At 31.4% G+C, this 21,331-nt stretch overlaps 1 protein-coding gene across 2 annotated transcripts in view; it reads left to right on the forward strand.

Annotated features, from left to right (window-relative positions):
* Nucleotides 1-19,784, forward strand: part of 5PtaseI (inositol polyphosphate-5-phosphatase A) — a 62,416-nt gene extending 42,632 nt beyond the window's left edge. The window contains exons 3-8 of one of the 2 annotated variants that reach the window (XM_076395635.1): nt 8,150-8,314; nt 14,290-14,547; nt 15,425-15,586; nt 15,648-15,890; nt 17,238-17,274; nt 19,527-19,784. In XM_076395635.1, coding sequence (XP_076251750.1) covers nt 8,150-8,314; nt 14,290-14,547; nt 15,425-15,586; nt 15,648-15,890; nt 17,238-17,274; nt 19,527-19,669 — 1,008 coding nt within the window. In that variant the 3' untranslated portion in view covers nt 19,670-19,784. Of the gene's footprint in view, nt 1-8,149; nt 8,315-14,289; nt 14,548-15,424; nt 15,587-15,647; nt 15,891-17,237; nt 17,937-19,526 lie in introns of those variants that run through there. The other variant, XM_076395634.1, reaches the window with a different exon arrangement.
* Nucleotides 19,785-21,331: the final 1,547 nt, after the last annotated feature.

Below are 21,331 nucleotides of genomic sequence, written 5' to 3' on the forward strand. Positions count from 1 at the left end.
TACTAGGTTTGCTGTTTATATTATGAGCCTTGTTAATAATGAGTGCTGTTTCCAACTTGAAGTTTGACCTTTACAACCACAATCTTGCAACTTTACAAAGTTTTGTCATTTGTGTTTTTACTTTTTAATGAGTTCCTTATTTATTTTTTGAAGTCAGTTCAATTTACAAACCTCCAAACTATTTTTAATCGACTTCAAAAAAAAGAGGAGGTTCTATACTAGATTGTATATAAATTTTTAATGTATGTTCAGCGATTTCTCCGTCAATTTTTTTCTTTCTTTCTTTATTCTTTTTTTATTCTTCTTTATTCGAAATTCGAATTATTCTTTTTTATTCGAAATGTTCGCAAAATTCGAGTGCACTTCCGTGGTGGTGCCATTGGAACCAAGTTAGGATTTGAAGGGAAATTTACAAAGTTTTCACATATTTTTTTATCTAAAATAATCAGATATTTGTATATAATGTTATTCCTGAACCAATGCAACGAAAAATCGGAAGTAGTTCAGTGTAAAAACCATTGAATTTGCTTTTCAAACACTAACCATATTATATGAGAGGTTGTAGAAATATTGCAAGCAACTGGGTCCCGGGTTCAATTCCCAAAGGCAGCCGCAACTTTTCTTGTTCTAATTTGGTTAGAACATTTGTCGAATCACCTAGACTAGGTAGCGAGCCTGAAACGTTCATTATTTTCTATCATGGTTTATTTATTCCAATTTTTCCTCATACGGGCTGTACTTTTACTTAGACTATCCATTGTAATATTTGAAAAAATAACTACGTAATTTATTGAGTAAATATCTAACACTACAAAGAGGAAAAAAAATATTTTTAACAAAAAAATTGAACCGACTTCAAAAAATAAATAAGGAACTCACTAAAAAGTAAAAAATAATCAAACTTAAACTTTTAACACAAAAAAAAACGTTTTAAAATAAAATATCTACATAATAATCGTTGTAATAGCTAAATAAAAATAAACAAAAACCTTATTTAACCTATCTACTACAGATATTTTATATTTTACTGTATACATACAATTTAGCTTAATACCTAACTAAACCTATTTACTTATGAACAATATTATTTTAACAACTACCAATTGATCAGTATGAAGTTGGTGCCGAGCCTAAACAATACAAAAATAATATAATTTTGTGACATTTACACAAAATTAAATTACGAACAAAACAAATCTAATTTGTAATCAGTTGGTAGTATAGATAGTAGAATATAAAATAGGTGTAGTAGATAGGTTAAATAAGGTTTTCGCTTATTTTTATTTAGTTATTACAACGATTATTAATTAATCTAAGTTTGATTATTTTTTAAGTGAAGAAGTGTGTTAGAATACATGCGAACATCTAATAATTCCAGTACCTAATAGTAAAATATTCCAATACACAAGAACATTTGTTCGTTGTAACAACAATGTGTTTTCATACCGTTATATCATATGAAGCAGCCTGGTTAATAATGAACGGTTGGGTACAATATGCCATGTAAAATTAACAATACTACCATCGCGTAGCCGTAACTTAAAATAACTCTTAATTGTTATTTTATGGTATTTTCCTTGCTTTGTCTCATTCAAAATATCATCAACGTCACAGCTAACGTTTGTTTTTGGAAGTCATACATATATCGATGTCATAACACATTTCTGTACTATCATCAGATATACTGGCGACTAAATACATGAATTAATACATAAATACTTTCCTTTTTTTTTCTATAAGCGGCGTTATCAGTAGAAACCGGTAATTTTTTCTCGCTACAGCTGTTTTTTGGTTCTGATTCGTTGCCAATAGTGATAACCCCGTTGCTATTACGTACTCTACGTTTTGTCTGATACGAGAAGTGGAATCAAATATTATATATTATATCAACAGAAACTATTTTTTAAGCAAATATATTTGTACGTATTCCCCAACGTATGTATATCAGTAATCCAGTTTAACATTGGTTATTAATACTTATTCAATTTAAAGGTTGTCTTAAATGAGTAATAGACTACTATGATCAAATGATAGTAAGACAGTAAGACATTAGAAATAAAATACGAATTAATCGGACTATTCATTTATTTTTCTAATTTATTTCGTTCTTTTTAAAGAAGTGTGATTAATATTATTACTTATTGAATGAAATGTCATTAACTGTTTTATAAGAATGAGTTTATTTTAATATTTCGGTTGTGATTGTTAAAATATAACCAAAAATTTGTTCAATGTCTTTTTAGTAATGCGTCGTGGACAGTGGTGACGTCAAAACATTGCAATGTTGCCGCATCAACTCTGAGCTTTAGTTCACTTTGGCTTTGATATACAAGAAAAATTTAATCTAAATAAAATAATTGTACAATAACAATAACCTGTAATAATTGTAACTAATATTTTAAATAATTTACCATACATCTGACAAACGGACGGCAACCAGCTGTCAGCCGTTTACAAAATTCTTGAAAACAATAGTGATAAAATGTTTAACTCTTACCTATAAATATATTGTTGTACGTCAAAGACAACTGATTTAAAACCCAGAGTTGATGCGGCAACATTGTAATGGTTCGTCACAAATATCCACGACGCATTACTAAAAGAACTTTGAATAGACTGTATATATATATATATATATATATATATATATATATATATATATATATATATATATATATATATATATATATATATATATATATATATATCCTTATATTATTATTGAAATATATTTTTGATTGGTTATTTGATTTAAGATCAAAAAAGTACAAATATATTTTTAATAGTTTCAATTTCTGGCTTTTTTAATAGTTTTATTTTATTAGTACGAGACACACCATTATCATTGTTTACTCACTGCCACGTACATAATATGATACTGATGATCGTTTAAACATAAACCTATATTATATTCAACAATTAATCATCATCCAAATTAAAAAATAGATATTTTATCTTTTATTAACATTTTTATGTAATTATTATATAATCAACCACATTATTCGGCAAATAAATTGATAAAGATATCAATGTAATTAAACACTGATATGTTAAATAAAAAATAACAATACAAATTAACAAAACCAATTACTATTATTATTAATTTGACTACATTTTTTTTTATAAAAGAAGTATTAAATCCTAATATTGAAATTGCATAAAAGTTCATTTTAATATCTACATCTAATGTATATATTATGTCCTTGAATCCCCTGCAGGTCTAACCCAATCCACCTAATTAGTCATTGTATACTTTCATTAGAGAGCATATTTTCCTTTTACGTTTAGTTCTTGTTTCCTTCGGTACAGTACTTCCTTCGCAAGTCATTCTGGTATCACTGTATTTCTCCTTAGCTTCTTCTGTTACCGAATCATTCTTGATAAAACTAGATTTAATCACTGCATTCTCCCTGATGCATTTGCCATATCTGCAAAATAGTTAGTATTCCTTCTCTTCTGATACATTTTAACCAAATTCTCATGTATATTCTAAACAGTTACACACATATATATGCACACAGTTATCCTATATTAATTATATACTTACCGTTGCTTCCGTTCTCATCGCCCTGCCTCAGTAATTGTCAGCATTAGATCAAATCTCACCTCCGGAAAGTTTCGTTCAGTCGCTGACACTTTTTGAGTCGCTATTCCAGTCAATAATTAAGCTGTTAATTCCCAATATATCTACCACTCGTTGACAATTCCACCATCAGTTTCTTCTTCAGTCTGTTTGATGGAGATGGAGTCATCTAATCCGAAGTTGTTATTGTAGACAATCTATATTCTTCTCGACCTGCATGTATCTATTTGATCAGATTTGGATATGCAGGAAATATTATTCGGCCATCTACCATGTATCTTTTTTCAGGCCTATCTCTACAAATGTAAATTACATAAAACGCATTTCATTAACTAAACATTTCATTTATACTTAACGTAACAATTTGAAATACTTCACTCTTCATCAAAGTCATGTTATGGTTTATTTCTCCATGATAGTCGCCTTTGGAATTTTAGGAAGACACTAACTGTCGCAACGCTAGAAATAAAACAATTCCTGTTTCCAGCATGAAGAACAATATGTCTGCAATGTTATTCCAAGGTTTCCCTTTTTCCATGAATTTTTGTTGTCTTTATGTCTTGAAATGTCATGTCTCATCTATATACACAAATTGAAATAACAAGTCTTCCTTGATACTATTATATGCTTTTAAAATGCATATTCTTTTAAAAGCATTGTCTGTAAGTTCCATTAGACCTCTTCGTAGGTTATCTTAACACCATTTAAATCATATGTTTCCTAACAATGTATTAAGGGATATTGTAATTCCTCAAAGAGTTGCATATCTCTACCTTTTCTATGGATACTTTCAAGAGTAACAGTTTCCTTTGAAATATGTTTATATTGAAACTTCTCACTGTTTTTATACATTTCATAACTTCCTTACCCGCTTCGTATGAGAATTGTTTTTTTCGATGAATACACGATATTTTAGTTACAGTGTCCATATTAATATTTAGGGCGGTTACAACATGCTAATAATATTGCCAGTAAAAACCGCAGTATGTAATAGTATCAATACATACCTCTCGTACGCATTTACTGGCAAGAAAGGCAAGTTCAAGGTTTCTGTTGGGGTCTTCATGTAATAATCCTACGGAATGGAGAACCCTTATTACCTACTCGAATCAATGACTCTTTATTTAATTACTCAACACTCCCATACCTATGAGTACTCCCAAAAATATATTTCTGGCATGGAATTAGATGACTAGCAATGATTTTCAGCGACATTTTTTATTACTAGACTTTCAAATAAGATATATTCAATAAAAGTATGGATTCTATAAATCTTTTCTATAAATAAAGCATAGGTTTTGTACATTAACATTAAGTATATGTTTACAGTCACGTAGTTAACTTAACATGACTAAATCTCTCTGAATAGCTGAAAGCTTTGTTTTTTTTTTCTGTGATAATATGATAACCTTTACAAAATAATATCTAGAAAATTATTCAGTGCTGATTCACCGACTCTTAAGAGTAAGACTTGTAAGACATTTTGTAACCATGTAGTAAGCACAAATATAGTTCAGATATGTCGATCATAAAAGTTGTGGCGGTTTCTGTTTACTACATACAATATGTGAGAAAAGTATACAAGGATTATTAACAACACAGAATAAAATATTGATGAAAATTAGCATCAAAATGGACAGCATAAACTGCAATTCATATATTTTTTTAAATTAATCTCTTATAACTTCAACAATTTGCCCGTGGGCAATAAGTATTATTATATGATTTCTGTTATATAATATAACTATCCTGGCATATAGAAGATCGTTTCAGTGATCTCATGTACAACTTATAACCTAAATATTTTTTCTATCTTCCTACTAAATAACTTATTCTAAAGACCATTTTAGCTTATTCTAGATATAATTAAATCTCACTCTATGTGTCTATTAATCAGTTGGTATGATAGTTTGCGTTTGAGCCTATGCCACTACACTGTCATGGCGCACATTTAACTCTTGGGCGAGTGCATTTAATGCACGATGGGATGTCTTTCAGAGTACTTTGCAGTAACACTTCTTGCAGTAACTTTGTACTTTACTAATCACATCAGCTTCTAACGCGAAACAAACTGGGAGTAGTTTATAATAGGGATGCCGAAATGACAGTTCAAATATCGATATATCGGGCGAAAAAATATCGGCACAAAATATCGATATATGTTTTTGGATATTTTTTCAAAAAATTTTTCGATCTTAAAAATCTACCGGTTTTGAAGGAGATAATCGAATTTTTATTTTAACATTTCGCCTTCCCGGTTATCAAATATCTTTTTGGTGGAAAATAAGACTGGAGCAGAAAATGATCAATACGAAAACCTAGTATTTTTGCATGAGTATATCGAACTTTTGTCTGACAACCCCCTGCCCCCCTTTCTTGCTGTCAGAAATATTTTGCGTGTAAACAGAGATGGAGTGAAGAAATATTATATTTAAGTATTAAAAAAAAAGCATCGATATTTTTCTTTGCGGCCGACATCCCTAACTCATAGTATGAGTAGCTTTCTTACAATTACTCTTTTACAGACACATTGTACTAGTGCAAAGTTTATTCCACAAAACTTCAAACACAAGTGCATATCGGCATCACTTGCGGTTTGTGGTTTTGGGTTATATCTGTCTGTTATAACGATAACAGTAGCGGTGAACTTCATTAGAATGTTTATATAAATAAACTAAAAAGTGTAATGTTATATTGCCACCTTGTTTCCTATAGTTTGTCAAAAAAGTATCAGGAAATAGTTAATCAAACACAAAATCACTTTTATTTATACACATTTTTTTGGTCATTTTTTGAAAAAAGAAAAAGTTACCTGGAACCTTATCAGGCGAATACGGTGGTTGTTCCATTGTGCTGAGTTTTTGATCAGAAATTCGTTGAAATGATAGCCTGAACATCTCTGTTAAACGTACGGGAGTATTCTAGTCTAGGCTTTAGGAGTTTTTTAAATGCAAAAAGCAAACAAAAGCGTTGCTTTCCTATTAAGTAAAAAACATTTTGATTTTTGACTTTTTGAAACACATTTCCAAATTTTATATGTATTATAGCTGTCTTCGTCTTAGTTTTTTCTAATCGAAAAACTTTGACTTAAAAAAACATGTCTAAATTTTCGTTTTTAAACGTCACGTCACTAAAACAACTATATCCGAAAATAATTTAGATTTTGAAAAATCGTCTGAAGGACATTAAAATATGAAAAAAATCAATTTTTTCAAATTTTTAAACTATTAATATAATCTAAGGGGATACTCCCTTTGATATCAATATTGAGTCATTTTTTGGTTTTCTTCACTTTAACAATGTTGACTTCAGTGAATGAAGACATCGATGACCTACCCGAGTAAGACATATCTTACAGCAAATCTCTTAACACTTTCGAAATATATAATTTTGTAGCTCTAATTCACAAATGCTATAAACACAAAATCTATAACTTCAATATATTTATCGATTAAAGCAATATTTCAGGGGTATAGGTGTATTTCAGGACTTGGGTTCATAATCCATTTAGTCTGAAATGCAAAGAACAAACCTTCTTATGCAGAAACTTTTAGGAGGTCAAGAATGATTACCTCAGATTGTTTACTTTTCTGCGCTAGAGCAGAATTCTTTGGAAAAGAATTAATTTTATTTAAACCTTCACATCCTGGAATACAACACTTCTGTCTTGCATTTAAACAATAATATTTACCTTAAATAAAAATAATAACGTCAGTTTTACTTGTTAAATTGGCACTTTCCAATACTATATCAATGTTTTGTGTATTTAATATCAAACGCATGTTGATAGAAAATGTAATCACAATAATCATTGCAAAGGCTTAGATGAATATGTCCTAGCAGAGAGACAAAATAATCATCGAAAAAGCTCATCTAAACGGTCTATTTGATGAGACAATCTTATGAATTAAAATCTATCTTAAAAAATAACTGGACTAAGAATTTTTCATCCGTTATTCTTCATGATTTATTTGTTCTTCACTATGATTTTATACGAAATTTTAAATATTAACTTAAGAAGTATATTTTTAAATATTTTTCTTAATTGCAGTCTAAAGCGAACTCATTATACGTGAGCAGTATTTTTAGTTAATTCTTAATGTTCCTTTTTAGATATGTTTAAAACAGCTTTTTTTCTTATTTTAGATATTCTAGGAAACCAACTCGGCTTAACTTATGAACATTTTTACTATTCCATATGTTTGTATTTGTTTATAGAGTTAAAATTATACGTTCTATTTTTGGTATAGTTCATGTACAGTTCATAGGTTTCGATATACCAATTTCAATCTATTATAGGTTTCTATGAATGTATCACATTTTCGAACCATTAGCATAGCATATGTGGCTTATAGCTATTTTAGAGTTACATATGGTTTTGTTCGCTTATAACGATAATGAATATTATAATGATACGTATTGTTTTATTTGTAGGTAGTATTTTGATAGAGTATAAAACATATATAAGTTATTTAAAGTGGGCAAATTGTTTATATTCCTTTATGTGCATGCTATTTATTTCGTTTATTATTATTATATTGTAATTTATATTTTGTTGTGTTGCAGGCCCTAGGAAGTCTCTATTTCATTCACGAGTCGCTCGATGCCTCAATCTGGGATTTCGAGCAATCGAAGTTTATTCCGATTACCGATACACAGATATTTTCCGGCAATATCGAGGCGGTACCCATAAAGGAAAAGGCAAAATTTCCACAGGCATTTTTCCCTGAGGTAAGTAAATTATGAAATGTGAAGGGTTTAAAATAGCGTTGGAAACATCGGCTGCAAACAGTCGAAACAGTCGATAGTCAAAAAACTAGGCACTGAAAATGGTAAATATTATTTTCAGTCAAATGCACGGTTCGACTTTTTTTTTTCAATTCGTCGTGTCAGGCAAAGATGTACGAATCATTTTCTGTATAAATTGCTAGAGAGGAAAGAACGCAGATAATTGCTTGGGGCATTTAATTTTGTTTTTATATTTTCCAACGGTACGGCGATTTAAATATTCCTTCACGTACTAACTTTAAAATGGAAAAGGAAAAAAAATAATTACTGAATATTATTAACATGCAATGAATAATTTAATTTTAAAGGAAGTATAATTACTTTAATATTAAAATGTTCTGTGGATCTGTAAAATGGAAAGGAATTTTTTTATAGAATGGAATAATACCCCACAAATGTTCTATCGTATTTTAATATGTTAATTGCTATTTTTAAATAATATACTATATCATAAAATGGCCATAAAATAGAACTTAAACAAGACCTAAAAACTAAAGATGTACAATAACCATAAATACTAAATAAAAATTAAACATTTACCTGATAATAGAAAAAAAGTAATCCATGACATAATTAGAAATGATCGCACAATAACTACTAGAGCTTTTTTAAATTAAATAAATGCTATATTTATTATATGTTTTTGAGAGATTTAGATCCAGACCAAAAAGTCAATCAAAAAAATATTACCTACTATTGTCATAAAAACAATCAAAAGTATCTTTTTACCCTATTACATTAACAATCTTGAAAAATATTCCAAAATGTTGCCATATTAATATACAATATATTGATATTTACAAACAAACTACCAAAAATAGCAAGCGGACTGAAAATAGCAACTTATATTAGTTAATTATTCTGAAATTGAATCCACATTTTTATCAACAAAAACAATTTTATCCACATTTTGGCGGTCATATTATCTAAATACTCATGAGCATTATGTTATAATATGTGAAATGATTTAGGAAACAAAAACTATTAATTTACTTTAAAATATTATTTTATTCAACGGAAAGAAGAGGCGACTTAGTGAACGGCGATATAAAACGACACTGTTTCCTATCTATTAGGAAACAGACTACTCCGTCTCACTCGTTCACCATTCAGGTAGTTTTTCAACAGATTGTCGGAGAGTCAGGACCGTATTATAAAACACCTCCATCATAAAGAAACAGCCACAGGGGTGTACGTGGTCGTTATTCCGTCTAAACAGAAGATTATAGTTATTGTAAAATTATGTTTGAGTATCCTCTGTATCTTCGCCCGCCATTTTGCCTTTAAAGATATTCGAAATGGCTCTGTTTCTACCCAAATTTCCATGGTACCTTTCTAGGCAAATGGTCTTCCAATTCTGGTAACTCTAGATTCCAATAATCTACAGCTAAGAAACTGAGTAGCGTTGGGAACTATCGACTGAAAACAGTCGGAACAGTCTATAGTCGCAAAACAGTCGAAACAGTCGATAGTCAAAAAAATGAATGGTATTTTTCTATGGAATCGAATACTATATAACAGGTCAATTGAAAAGTCCCCGGCCTACCATAGTAAAATACATTTTTTGGCAAAATTAGTTTTTCCTCCAACTTTTCGATACCATTTTTATAGTACGATTTGTCCTTTGCCTCAAAATAGGCCTCATTTTCGGCGATCACCTCTTCATTCGACGAAAATTGCTTCCCAGCGGGCATTCTTTTGAGATCTGCGATCAGAAAATAGTCGCTGGAGCCAGATATGGAGAATGCGGTGGATGAGGAGGCAATTCGAAGCCCAATTCATGGATTTTTGCCATCGTTTTCACTGACTTGTCTTCACTTGACTGCATTGTCTTGGTGAAGCAGCAATTTCTTTTCCTTCAAATGCGGCCGTTTTTCGGCGATTTCGTTCTTCAAACAGTCTAGTAATGTTATGTAATAGTCGCTGTTGATAGTCCTTCCTTTTTCAAGGTAGCCAATGAAAATTATCCCACGCGTATCCCAAAATGCAGACCTTGCCAGCTGACTGTCGTCTTTTGGAGTGGGTTTTCGGGTGGACGATTGGACTTCGGGGTGAAATGATGCAACCATGTTTCATCCATTGTCACATATCGACGCAAAAACTCTTGATCATCTTCAAACATTGTTCGGAATCATCAACTCGTCGTTTTTGGCCAAAACACGTTCAGTTGATATATTATATAGAGTATCTGCTCTTTCATTCAATTTCAATTTACGGTCATTCAAAATCATTTTGTGGTTTTTTTTATGTTTTCGTCGGTAACAACTTATTTTGGGCGTCTACAGCGTTCACCGTTTTCGGTGCTCATTTCACCACGTCTAAACTTAGCATACCAACCCTTGATGGTTGGTCTTCCTGGGGCAGTATCCGGAAACTCGGCATCAAGCCAAGTTTTTGTTTCAACTGTATTTTTTCCCTTCAAAAAGCAATATTTTATTAACACGCGAAATTCTTTTTTATCCATTTTTTTATAATAACAAAAGTTGCTTCACTCAAAACACTATAATTCACAAACTAATGATCCGACAGCTGTCAAATTTATACACGCATCTTTTGAGGGTTAGGACTAACTAAAACATATGGATTTAGTTCTAGTAGCGCCATCTATGTGTCCGGCCAGGGACTTTTTAATTGACCTGTTATAACAATCAAATATATAGTAAAATGCTGAGAACTGATAATCCAAAATACATAAAACCTCGGTGAAGAATCAGTGTTTAAATTGCGCGTGAACGTGTTATCGTTTGTCCGTAATTAGTAAAAACTAATTATATTTAATTGTGATAATAGCCGCTCCGTTCCGTAATGTGCAACGAACGGAGACGTATAGCGTCTGTTATCACGACTCGGGATAGCGGCAGTTCTCACCGTCTATTCGGATCGATGCTTTGCGCGCTCTTGTCATCACAGGTTTCTAGGTCGATCATTATTCCGCTCTCGAACATCAATTGATCTGAAAAAATTTCCTAATTTTTTTCATTCCGAATAAATTCAACGCAGTAGACCGCGAGCCAAACTATGCCAGAAATTAAATTAAAACGTAGTAGGCCGTGAACAAAACTGTATAAAAAATATTTTATATTAATATAATAATTTATATTGGGTTTATAAATTAGTTTCCAAGGACTTTCGTTAATTCGAAGCTTTATTGTGAAAAATCGGTACAATGTATATTATTCAAAGTATTATCCATCGATAGTTACTACTTTTCTCATCGTTCAGGAAATTTACTCATTCCCTTTCGATTCCAGGGCGATCGATGTTTCTTTTAACGTTATCTACATCTTCATGAGAAGTTAAACGTTGGTCATGGCTCATATGAACAAGTAGTAATCAAAAGGTGCAATGCCTGGAAAATACGACGGGTACGGCAGCACTTCCCGTTTTAATACTTTCCAGTATGTTTTCGTCGATTTTGCAACATGTGGTTGATCGTTTGCTATAGAATGCTAAAGAATAACATCATTGTGTCTTTGCTCGTATTCCGACCGTTTGTCACATAGTACTCGACTCAAGTGCATCAATTGTAATAGATAACGATCCCCATTAATGATTTAATTAGGTTTTAGTAGCTCATAGTATACCACACCAAGATGACCCCACCAAATACAAAGCATTAGCCTGGAGAGATTAGATATTAGGGTTTTCCGTTGATGTTCATGCATGACCAGGTGGTCCCTATGATTTTTTTTACTTTGGATTATTATAATGGATCCACTTTTCATCATACGATTCAAAAAACCTTTCCTATTTTGCCGCTGAAGCAGCATTTGATCAAACACTTTTCAATGTCTCTTAGCTTCAGTTCATACGTAACAAAATATCCATAGTTCTTTAATCATTCCTATATTCGAATCATCATCGAGTAATGCTTTTAAATCCTCGTCTTGAATTTTTGTTTTTGTTAAAACGCCGAAATCAGTATTCACATGTGGAAATCGATGGAGAATGATTGCTATAAGCTATAAGAATGATTGCTTCACATAGCACTCGACAACTTTCAACCGCCTTTTTCTTAAAACTGAAACTTCCCACAAATGTGATTTACTCGGTACCAATTTAAATATTTCCAACACTCTAAAGAGAAACATTGATTATATTTCGACGAAATGACACTTACTAAAAAGTGAAGCCTGAGTGAGGATTGAGGATTCAACATGAGGTTGGTTAAAAATGTATCCGATGGCATTTAACAACAAGTGAATTGAAAAATCCCCGGCCTGACACATAGATGGCGCTACTAGAATTAAATGAGAAAGCTCGTGTAAAGTGGGTGCCGCGCGAGCTCACTTTTGACCAAAAACAACGACGAGTTGATGATTCGGAGCAGTGTTTGAAGATGATCAAGCGTAATAAACCTGAGTTTTTGCGTCGATATGTGACACTGAATGAAACATGGCTCTATCATTTCACTCCGAAGTCCAATCGACAGTTATTTGAGTGGACTGCACAGGATGAGCCCGCTCCAAAGCATGGGAAAACGCAACAGTCGGTTGGCAAGGTTATGGCGTCTGTATTTGGTGATGCGCATGGAATAATTTTCATTGACTACCTTGCCAAAGGAAGGACCATCAACAGTGACTATTACATAGCGTTATTGGACCGTTTGAAGGACGAAGTCGTCGAAAAACGGCCGCATAGTGCTGCTTCACCAAGACAACGCACCGTGTCACAAGTCAGTGAAAACGATGGCAAAAATCCATTAATTGGAATTCGAATTACTTCCTCATCCACCGTATTCTCCAGATCTGACATCCAGCGGCTATTTCCTGTTCTCAGATCTCAAAAGAATGCTCGCTGGGAAGACATTTTCGTCAAATGAAGAGGGGATCGACGAAAGTGGGGCTATTTTGAAGCAAAGGACAAATCGTACTACAAAAATGGTATCGAAAAGTTGGAGGGTCGCTATAATTAGTGTACCACCCTTGAAGGGAATTATGTTGAATAAAAAAACTAATTTTATCAAAAAATGTGTTTTACTATGGTAGACCGGGGACTGTTCAATTGACCTGTTATACTACATCAATTTCGCCAATATAATTTTATAGATTAATAATTTGGCCGTGTAAAATTTTTATAGTTTTATTCTAACTTAAACTGCCTTTTTAACATAAAAATTATATTTAAAAAAATGTTTCAAAAACAAAACAAACATATAATTGAAAATCCAACAAAAATACGACCTACCCGATATTTCGTGTTTTATAAAAATAATTTAATAAACGGATAGAAACTAAATTATTGACGCCGATTACTTTTTCCGTTATTTAAAAATAATCGACTCTATTTTAAATTACTGTGACAACATAAATAAGGAAATCACTAAAAAGTAAAAATAATCAAACTTAGATTTGTAACAGAAAAAAAACGTTTTAAAATAAAATATGTACATAATCATCGTTCTAATAACTAAATAAAAATAAACAAAAACCATATTTAAGCATTCTACTACATACAATTTATCATATTTATCGATTTACAATATTATATATTATTATTATTTTAACTACTACCAATTGATCACTTTGAAATCGGTACGAGCAATAAATTAGATTTATTTTGTTCGTAATTTAATTTTGTGTATTTGACACAAAATTATACTATTATTTTTCTATTGTTTGGACTTAACCCCGCGTGTGAGCTGAATCCTCTAACCACTACACCATAGATGCAGTAACCTGCAATATTTTTACGGTTTCCCATATAATATGGTTTGTGCTTAAAAAGCAAATTGAACGGCTTTTGTACCGACTGACTTGGTTCCAACGGGACCATCTTGGAAGTTCACTCTTTCGAATAAAAAGACAATTTTGAAAATCGGTCCATAATTTAGAACTTCCTCCTTTTTTAATGTCGGTTAAAAAACGCGGATGACTTTTTAAGGTACTTAATAATAATAGGCTATATTTTATTTCCAGTGCAAATGGTCTAGGAAAGGATTTATGCGAACCCGCTGGTCCATTTCCGGCACCGTCTTTGATTTAGTGAACATCCATCTATTCCACGACGCGTCAAACTTGGTCGCGATGTCTGCCTATCCTTCGGTCTACTGCAAGAATCGCCGCCACGCCTTAGAACACACCTTGCATAAGTTCCATAATGACCAGTATGACAATGTTCCATATTTTGTGTTTGGAGATTTCAATTTCCGAACGGATACTGAAGGAGTCATTAAGGTAAGCGCACAGCAAAAAATTGGCTTATGTAGATCTAATAAGATGTAACATGTAAAGTATTAGAAAAGTCTACGCAAAAATAAAATGTCTTGAGTTCAAAAATACTTTTTTTGAATTAAATACAGACCTGTTACTGACAGAAATAATGCATCCTGAAAACGACTAATAAACTGGTATTGTTACAATTAAATTTGTTTCTTTGTATTTCGAAGCTACACTCACCAGATCAAATTTGTATGAATTTTATAAACTTAGCTTATGTATTGTACAATTAGGAGATCAGAATAAGTTATGGGTGGCAATATAAGTTAAAAATCTTGTCTGAGACTAATAGAAGAAGAAAATGGGACTATAACTTTTGTCATTCCTACCATTTCCCTTTTGGCTTGATGACCTAACATTCTTCCTTATATCGAAAACATTATAATTTTTTTCTATATTTATTTTTGACGACCTAAAATTAGAATCAAAGTAATTAGCAATTCAAGAGAATATCATATTAATTTTATGAATGTGTGTATTGTCTCTGAGATATTAAGAAGCACTGACAATTCTTCCTCGATTGTTTAACATTAAGTTTCCTACTGAATTTACAATCTCTTACGTTCAATCATTCTCTTGTTTAACTTAATTTGTCACATCCCCTCAAAAGCCTTTTCTATATCATGAAAAATAATTTTAACTATGTTTCTTGACCAAATAAAAAATTCAAATACATCAAATTATCATTCAAATGAGTATAATTTATTAAATAACTAATAAGTGATTAAACAATAGCCTAAACAATAAGAGATAACATAAATTATCATAGACAATGTACAATAATTTGTTACTCTTATTTAACACCTATTATATATTGGATTTTCTTTACTTTTAGAAACTTACAAGTGGTCTTACCAAAACTAGAGTACAAAACACAAGAAATAATGACCATACAAAATTGCAGTTCACTAACCAGGACGACAATCTGGTACTGAGTATCGGAAAAAAAGAATTCAGCCACAGTGATCACGAAACTATTTTCGTGAACTATGACTGGGTAAGATATCTGAAACAATTCAAAGAATAAACCTTACACAATACTGAAACCTCAATTTCAGCTGAGAATGTTTGATAAAGAGACTGAAGCCTTCAAAGATATTTTGTCGGAATATCCCATAAACTTTGCGCCTTCCTATCCATTCGAGGAACAGCTGACCAAAGCAAGCAGTTATATGCCAACCAGGTGTCCAGCTTGGTGTGACCGTGTACTGTTAAGCAATTCGGCCAAAAAAATTGTAAATGAAGAGCAACCTATCGAGTATGGTTTAATGGGACTCCATACTTGCATGGGAGATCATAAGGTGGGTTTCTTTTTTACAAAAATATTGCTTTGGTTCTTATCCAGGATTGAAACTAATTATTAAAACCATTTAGGATGCCAGCTATGCTTATAATGTAAAAAGTTGTTCAATAAAGGTTGTGTTCGGTAGAAGATTGAATGAAATTATCCTTTTTTATTATTTCTGACAATCAGTTTTTTTCTTGAAGAAATTCTCTTTGAAAGAATCACACTTTAAACATCAATCAAATAAAATGTTCTAACTAAACATAGCATTCTTCCTTACATTAGACACAATTACTTAAGAATAAAATATTACTGTAATGTTCTTTGCATATGTAAAATATTAATGCAGAGTGTGTTTTTTAGTAAGTTTTATTTTTCGCTGGAAAAAAATTCTCATCAAAACAACCTTTCATAAAACGCAAAAATGACAATAATCTATTATTTAAAATATGATAGATAAAACTGCCCTCACATGTCAAAATTCGATTTTCATCAACCCATATTAGAAGTAGAACAACTAAGCAGTCTTCTGGATGGAAATTTTACACTGATTATGGTATCCATTAGTTTTGTATTGCTGTTTAAAGAGATTATTTTCAATAATAATTATATTTGGTAATAAAATATATTAGTAATGTATTTGAAAGAATAAAACATGTTTTCCAATGTTTAAGTGAAGATTTCGCTGCATTTAGTCCAGCGCCGTATGCAGTTAATAATAACACCATTAATAACTGTGACTACGGAAGTGGTTTTTAATTCAATTAATGCGAAGAAATTTTTTAAATATCCTTAGGAAGAAAAGTTTGAATTTAAAGGAAAAGGTAGACCATTACCAGATATTATTATTAAGACATTTTGTACAAGTAAAAGGAAAAGTTACACCAGTAAATTTAATAGAGACCTTTATTTAAAAAATGAACGGATTTTTGGATGTAACAAAAAAAAATGCGTTGTGCTGATTTCCCGGCTTACATTTTAGTGGTGATAAAGCTTGGACTGAAATAAGGGTCACCGATCTAGAGCACTTAGGCACTTAAAAAGACATGAAAACTCTAAAATCCATCTTCATAATTGTATGAAATTTGCATTCTAGGGTCAACTAATATTCAAAAATTGCAGAACACCTTAAAATTTCAGGAGCCAACACTTAATACTCAAGGTGTAAACCATAAGCTTACTTGCGCATCCGCCATTTTCTTGTAATAATTGTATTTATGAGCAAAAATAAAATAGTATTATTTGATATTAGTTTTACCATTTCTGGATAAACAAGCAATATATATTTTTTAGTTCTTGTTACATTTATTTAGCCATAGATAGTTTCAGCTAGCTTTCACGTAATTTTTATTTTGTTTTACAGCCAGTATTCCTAAAAGTAAAGCTGAACAGTGACGCAGGTATAGTTAGATGTTGTGATAGTGCACCGTTCGTATGCTTGCCCGAAAAATGTCAGTGTTATCGAACGTTGGGACCGGTGCCGATAAACATCGTCGATATGAGCGATTACATCATTCCGAAACCGTATCCCGAGCCGCAAACGGACTCGAAATTCTTGCATCCCACCGCGGGAGGGGGCGCTCTCCTGGAACCGTATACGCCGGAGAGTTCGGCTTCGCGGTCGCCTTTTTCCGAAGAGAACGACGCGGCGGATCACTCCAACCAAAGACGGAACTCGCTCTGTCCCGCGCAACTCAAAAACAAATTAGAGAATATTTTGTTATCGACAAATGCGGATGAGTCAATTGGCGTCCAACAGTCTCTGGTGGACGATGACAAATCCAATCCTGAATCTACGGGTGATATTAGTTGTAAAACGCAGCGGGTTAATACCGCGAAGAACTCATCGATCGTAAACAATATCGAATACAAACGGTTTTCTTTCATCAGATTTCGCAAGAAGTCGAGGAAAAAGAGTCTGTCGTGTATCGAAGCCACTTGCTCAATAGCATGATGATGTGTTCTAGTGTAGCCTGTATTATGTTTCGATTTTATTTTGATCTTTATTTGATGAGTGCAGTTTGTTTTGTATTCTGTTCGAATTAATAAAATTGAAAACCTAGTCGATTTGCTTTATTTCACCCTAGAGCTTGCTTAGTGTGTTTTTTTAGTAGAAGTGTAGCTTTGTTTTGTTTGTTTAGTATTATATATAGCTCATTTATTTCTACTCCATTCTACAAATTATTTTCAATAAGGTTGTTGCATGAGACATTAAATATTACCAATTATGAGTTGTATTATAATAGAATGTACAAATAAGTTTTAATTCAGAAAATAGCTACAAACTATTCCATCGATCGGTCCATCGATGTCATCAACATTAATCTTCCTGCCAGTAATCAGAATTCGAAAAATTCCTCCTCCTTCGACGAATCCAATGTTTGTCTTTCTTATAGAGTATGTAAAGTTTGAGTCATTGACCAGAACAAGTGGTGGTTAGAGCATATGACCGACGTTGTAATATAAAAAAATCACATTCCCTTCACCACTCATATTAGAGATAATGTAAAATAATGATTTCATGATATTTTTTTAAAAGTAAATAAATTTAAATTTAATTATGAAGTTGCTGTTTCCCAATAATAGTGTAGTTAGGCTTCTTGTAACTTCACTGACCTCCTCTCATGTTCTTTATTGTGATGTAAAAGACTACTTTGGGGACACCAAAACCAAAAATTCACATTTTTTATCGATAAGGCAGTTTTTCATATTGTAACATCAAACGATTTCATCCACTTTTCTTCGGATTAAAATAATAAAACAATTAGTTGTTTTCTTGGAACAAAGAGAGCATTTTCTACATTTCAAGCAAATAACATGCCGATTTGTGGAGATTTATTAACATTTATATAGTTACAAGATGTTTCATTTAAATTTGATACTACTTGCGCCATCTTTTGTACATCCCACAAAACTTATTTGTATAAATTTTTATAATATAATTTAATATATTTGTTAATTATTATTTCAATTGCAACAACACAATAATGTTTTATTGCAAGTAAGTAAAAAATCTATACTATATCAAAGATAACTTTTGAATGGCATTATCTTTATAAGTGTTAATTTTTAATTTAAAAAGTTGAAAAGTATGCAATAATTGCATACTTATATAATAACTGCATTAAAATTATAGTGTTCTTAAAACCAAGGAAACCTTGAATAAAACATTTGCAATTGCCCTAAGCTATAACTTTGTTATATATATGATGTTCCATTGTTTGAAAATAGAATGTGTTTATTAAAATTAAAAATACATTATATATGTGTATATTAATTTAAAACATTTAGTTCAAATACTATAAAAGTTGATTATGTAATATGACAGCAGTATTAATAATGTGTAGTTACACATTTGACTTCATTATTAGAGAATATGAATTTAAATGTGTTATTATTGTATGTACAAAATAGCGGTTATTATTGTTTCTACATAGAGATATTATTTAATAATTACATAATTATGAAACAAGGAGCATTCTGGATTTTCTTAAAATCTATTTCAACTTCTATCAAGAGGATGATGAACTTTTTCTCATTGATCTTCCTTAATTTTCTTATTCATAAACGAATTTACTCGGTACTAAAAGTTCTGAAATCCAACAATATAACAATAAACTGATATCAACAACAAACTGTTATTTTGTTTCAGGGATTGTTAAATCAAACAACGGGTTACCAGCATTGGCCAATGACCAAGACAATGATCAAGAATCTCATAACAGTTTAAGTGAATATATCTGCATAAAAAATATTATGCAGTCTGTAAAAATCCTGAAAGAATCCTCTATATAAACGGATACTTAATATGTGTTCAAAACAAAAAAAAGCCAAAGATATATGTATATGGTAGCTGTCTGTTGTTCAATGTTGTTTCGTATTAGATATAAATATACAACATGTTAGTATATTTTTGTTTGTTTCTTCTTATAGTATTATAATAGTGAATTAAAAGTTAATAGATAAAATTAAAGTAGTTTTCTTAATAACAATTATTAAGCTACTATTGACAAATTGCAATTAGTGACAAATTTTCTTTTAGATGATTATTTGAACAGATCCCTAGTATTGTTTATGTCGTCACTTTTTCTTGAAATATAAATTTAACTGAAGTAGATCTGTGGATTTCTAGAATTTAATTATACTTCAGTTATAGAATCACTACTTAACAGAGTAGACTATTGGAATGTGGTAATATTAAATCTTAGAAATCTACTCTATAGTCTATTTACCATGGAAATTTGAGCAACATTATAGTTCAGAAAACTATTAAATGCTAACTGTCCGATAACAGTACAATCAGTACACACACACTAGTCAAGGTAAGATCACGGACAACTCTTTAGTCGTTTTCATCAAGGAGGCAGTAGCGGATACGTGGTGCTCAGCTCATTTAAAACTTGATAATATTCTAAATAGAATATTTATTAAGTAGTACACTACCGATTGTAGTATAGTATGCTTTGTTTCAATTTGTTCCCAAACCGATATTTTGTATCCATTATAGAAGGGAGGTATTATACCTTGCAAACGGAATACTTCTGGTTATTCGATCACACCCTTAGGACGAGAGATTTTTGAATAATGATGACAAATATTTATATTTAGTTTAACTTTTGGGTTAAAATATAAACACATCCAACAATTTTTTTTTAAATAAAATATTTGAAGTAAATCAAAAATATGTTTTCATACCTAACATATGATCTTCACATAAGGAAACAATATTATATTATTGCATGTATTATAATCTTCTTCATTCCAAAAAAGTATTTATTGAGAAAAATTGGTACGATATATATCAATAAAAATATCATCAAAATATCATCGTTTTGGCTGATACGATACTGGTTTATCAGCGATTGAATTATCTATCCATTTTCACACTTTTTCAACATCTGTCTGAGCAAGCGGTAATTAGAAGGAATTATATTTGGTGAGTGCGCTAGGTACATCACAATTTCCCACTCGAGCTACATCGAAGTATCCTTCACGACGCTTGCAACTTATGGCTGAGCGTTGTAATTTTGCAAGAGATGCAAGCGAATGACTTTATAATTTTTCACCATTTCCTAGAGTAGAGCTTTGAAAACAGATGATTCGTAAACGGCTAGCCTGTCTGAAAGCCCATTGAGGATTTGAGCTGAGTTTTCATCCAATAAGTCCTGCAATTCATTATATTCGAACTTTTTCATTGACATCAAAATCAGCACTGTTAAATCGTTGAAAACAAAGCCAACAATTGGGATATGCCGAAGCAGATTTACTATAGGTTTCTAAGTGTCCAATGGGCTTCGTCAGCAGATCTCTTCAAATCAAACAACAAAAGAGATGAGTGTCGAAAATGCAATTCCATGATTAGTAATGGATAATTCTAAGTGAAAAACTTATTTATGTAGAGGTGTCAAAACTAGCGTTGGGAACTATCGATTGAAAACAGTCGAAACAGTCGATAAT

The sequence above is a fragment of the Rhynchophorus ferrugineus genome, unplaced genomic scaffold, assembly GCF_030347505.1.
Source record: "Rhynchophorus ferrugineus isolate W39M unplaced genomic scaffold, kcgeb_rfMv2 rfM2, whole genome shotgun sequence".
NCBI classification, from domain to species: Eukaryota; Metazoa; Arthropoda; class Insecta; order Coleoptera; family Curculionidae; genus Rhynchophorus; species Rhynchophorus ferrugineus.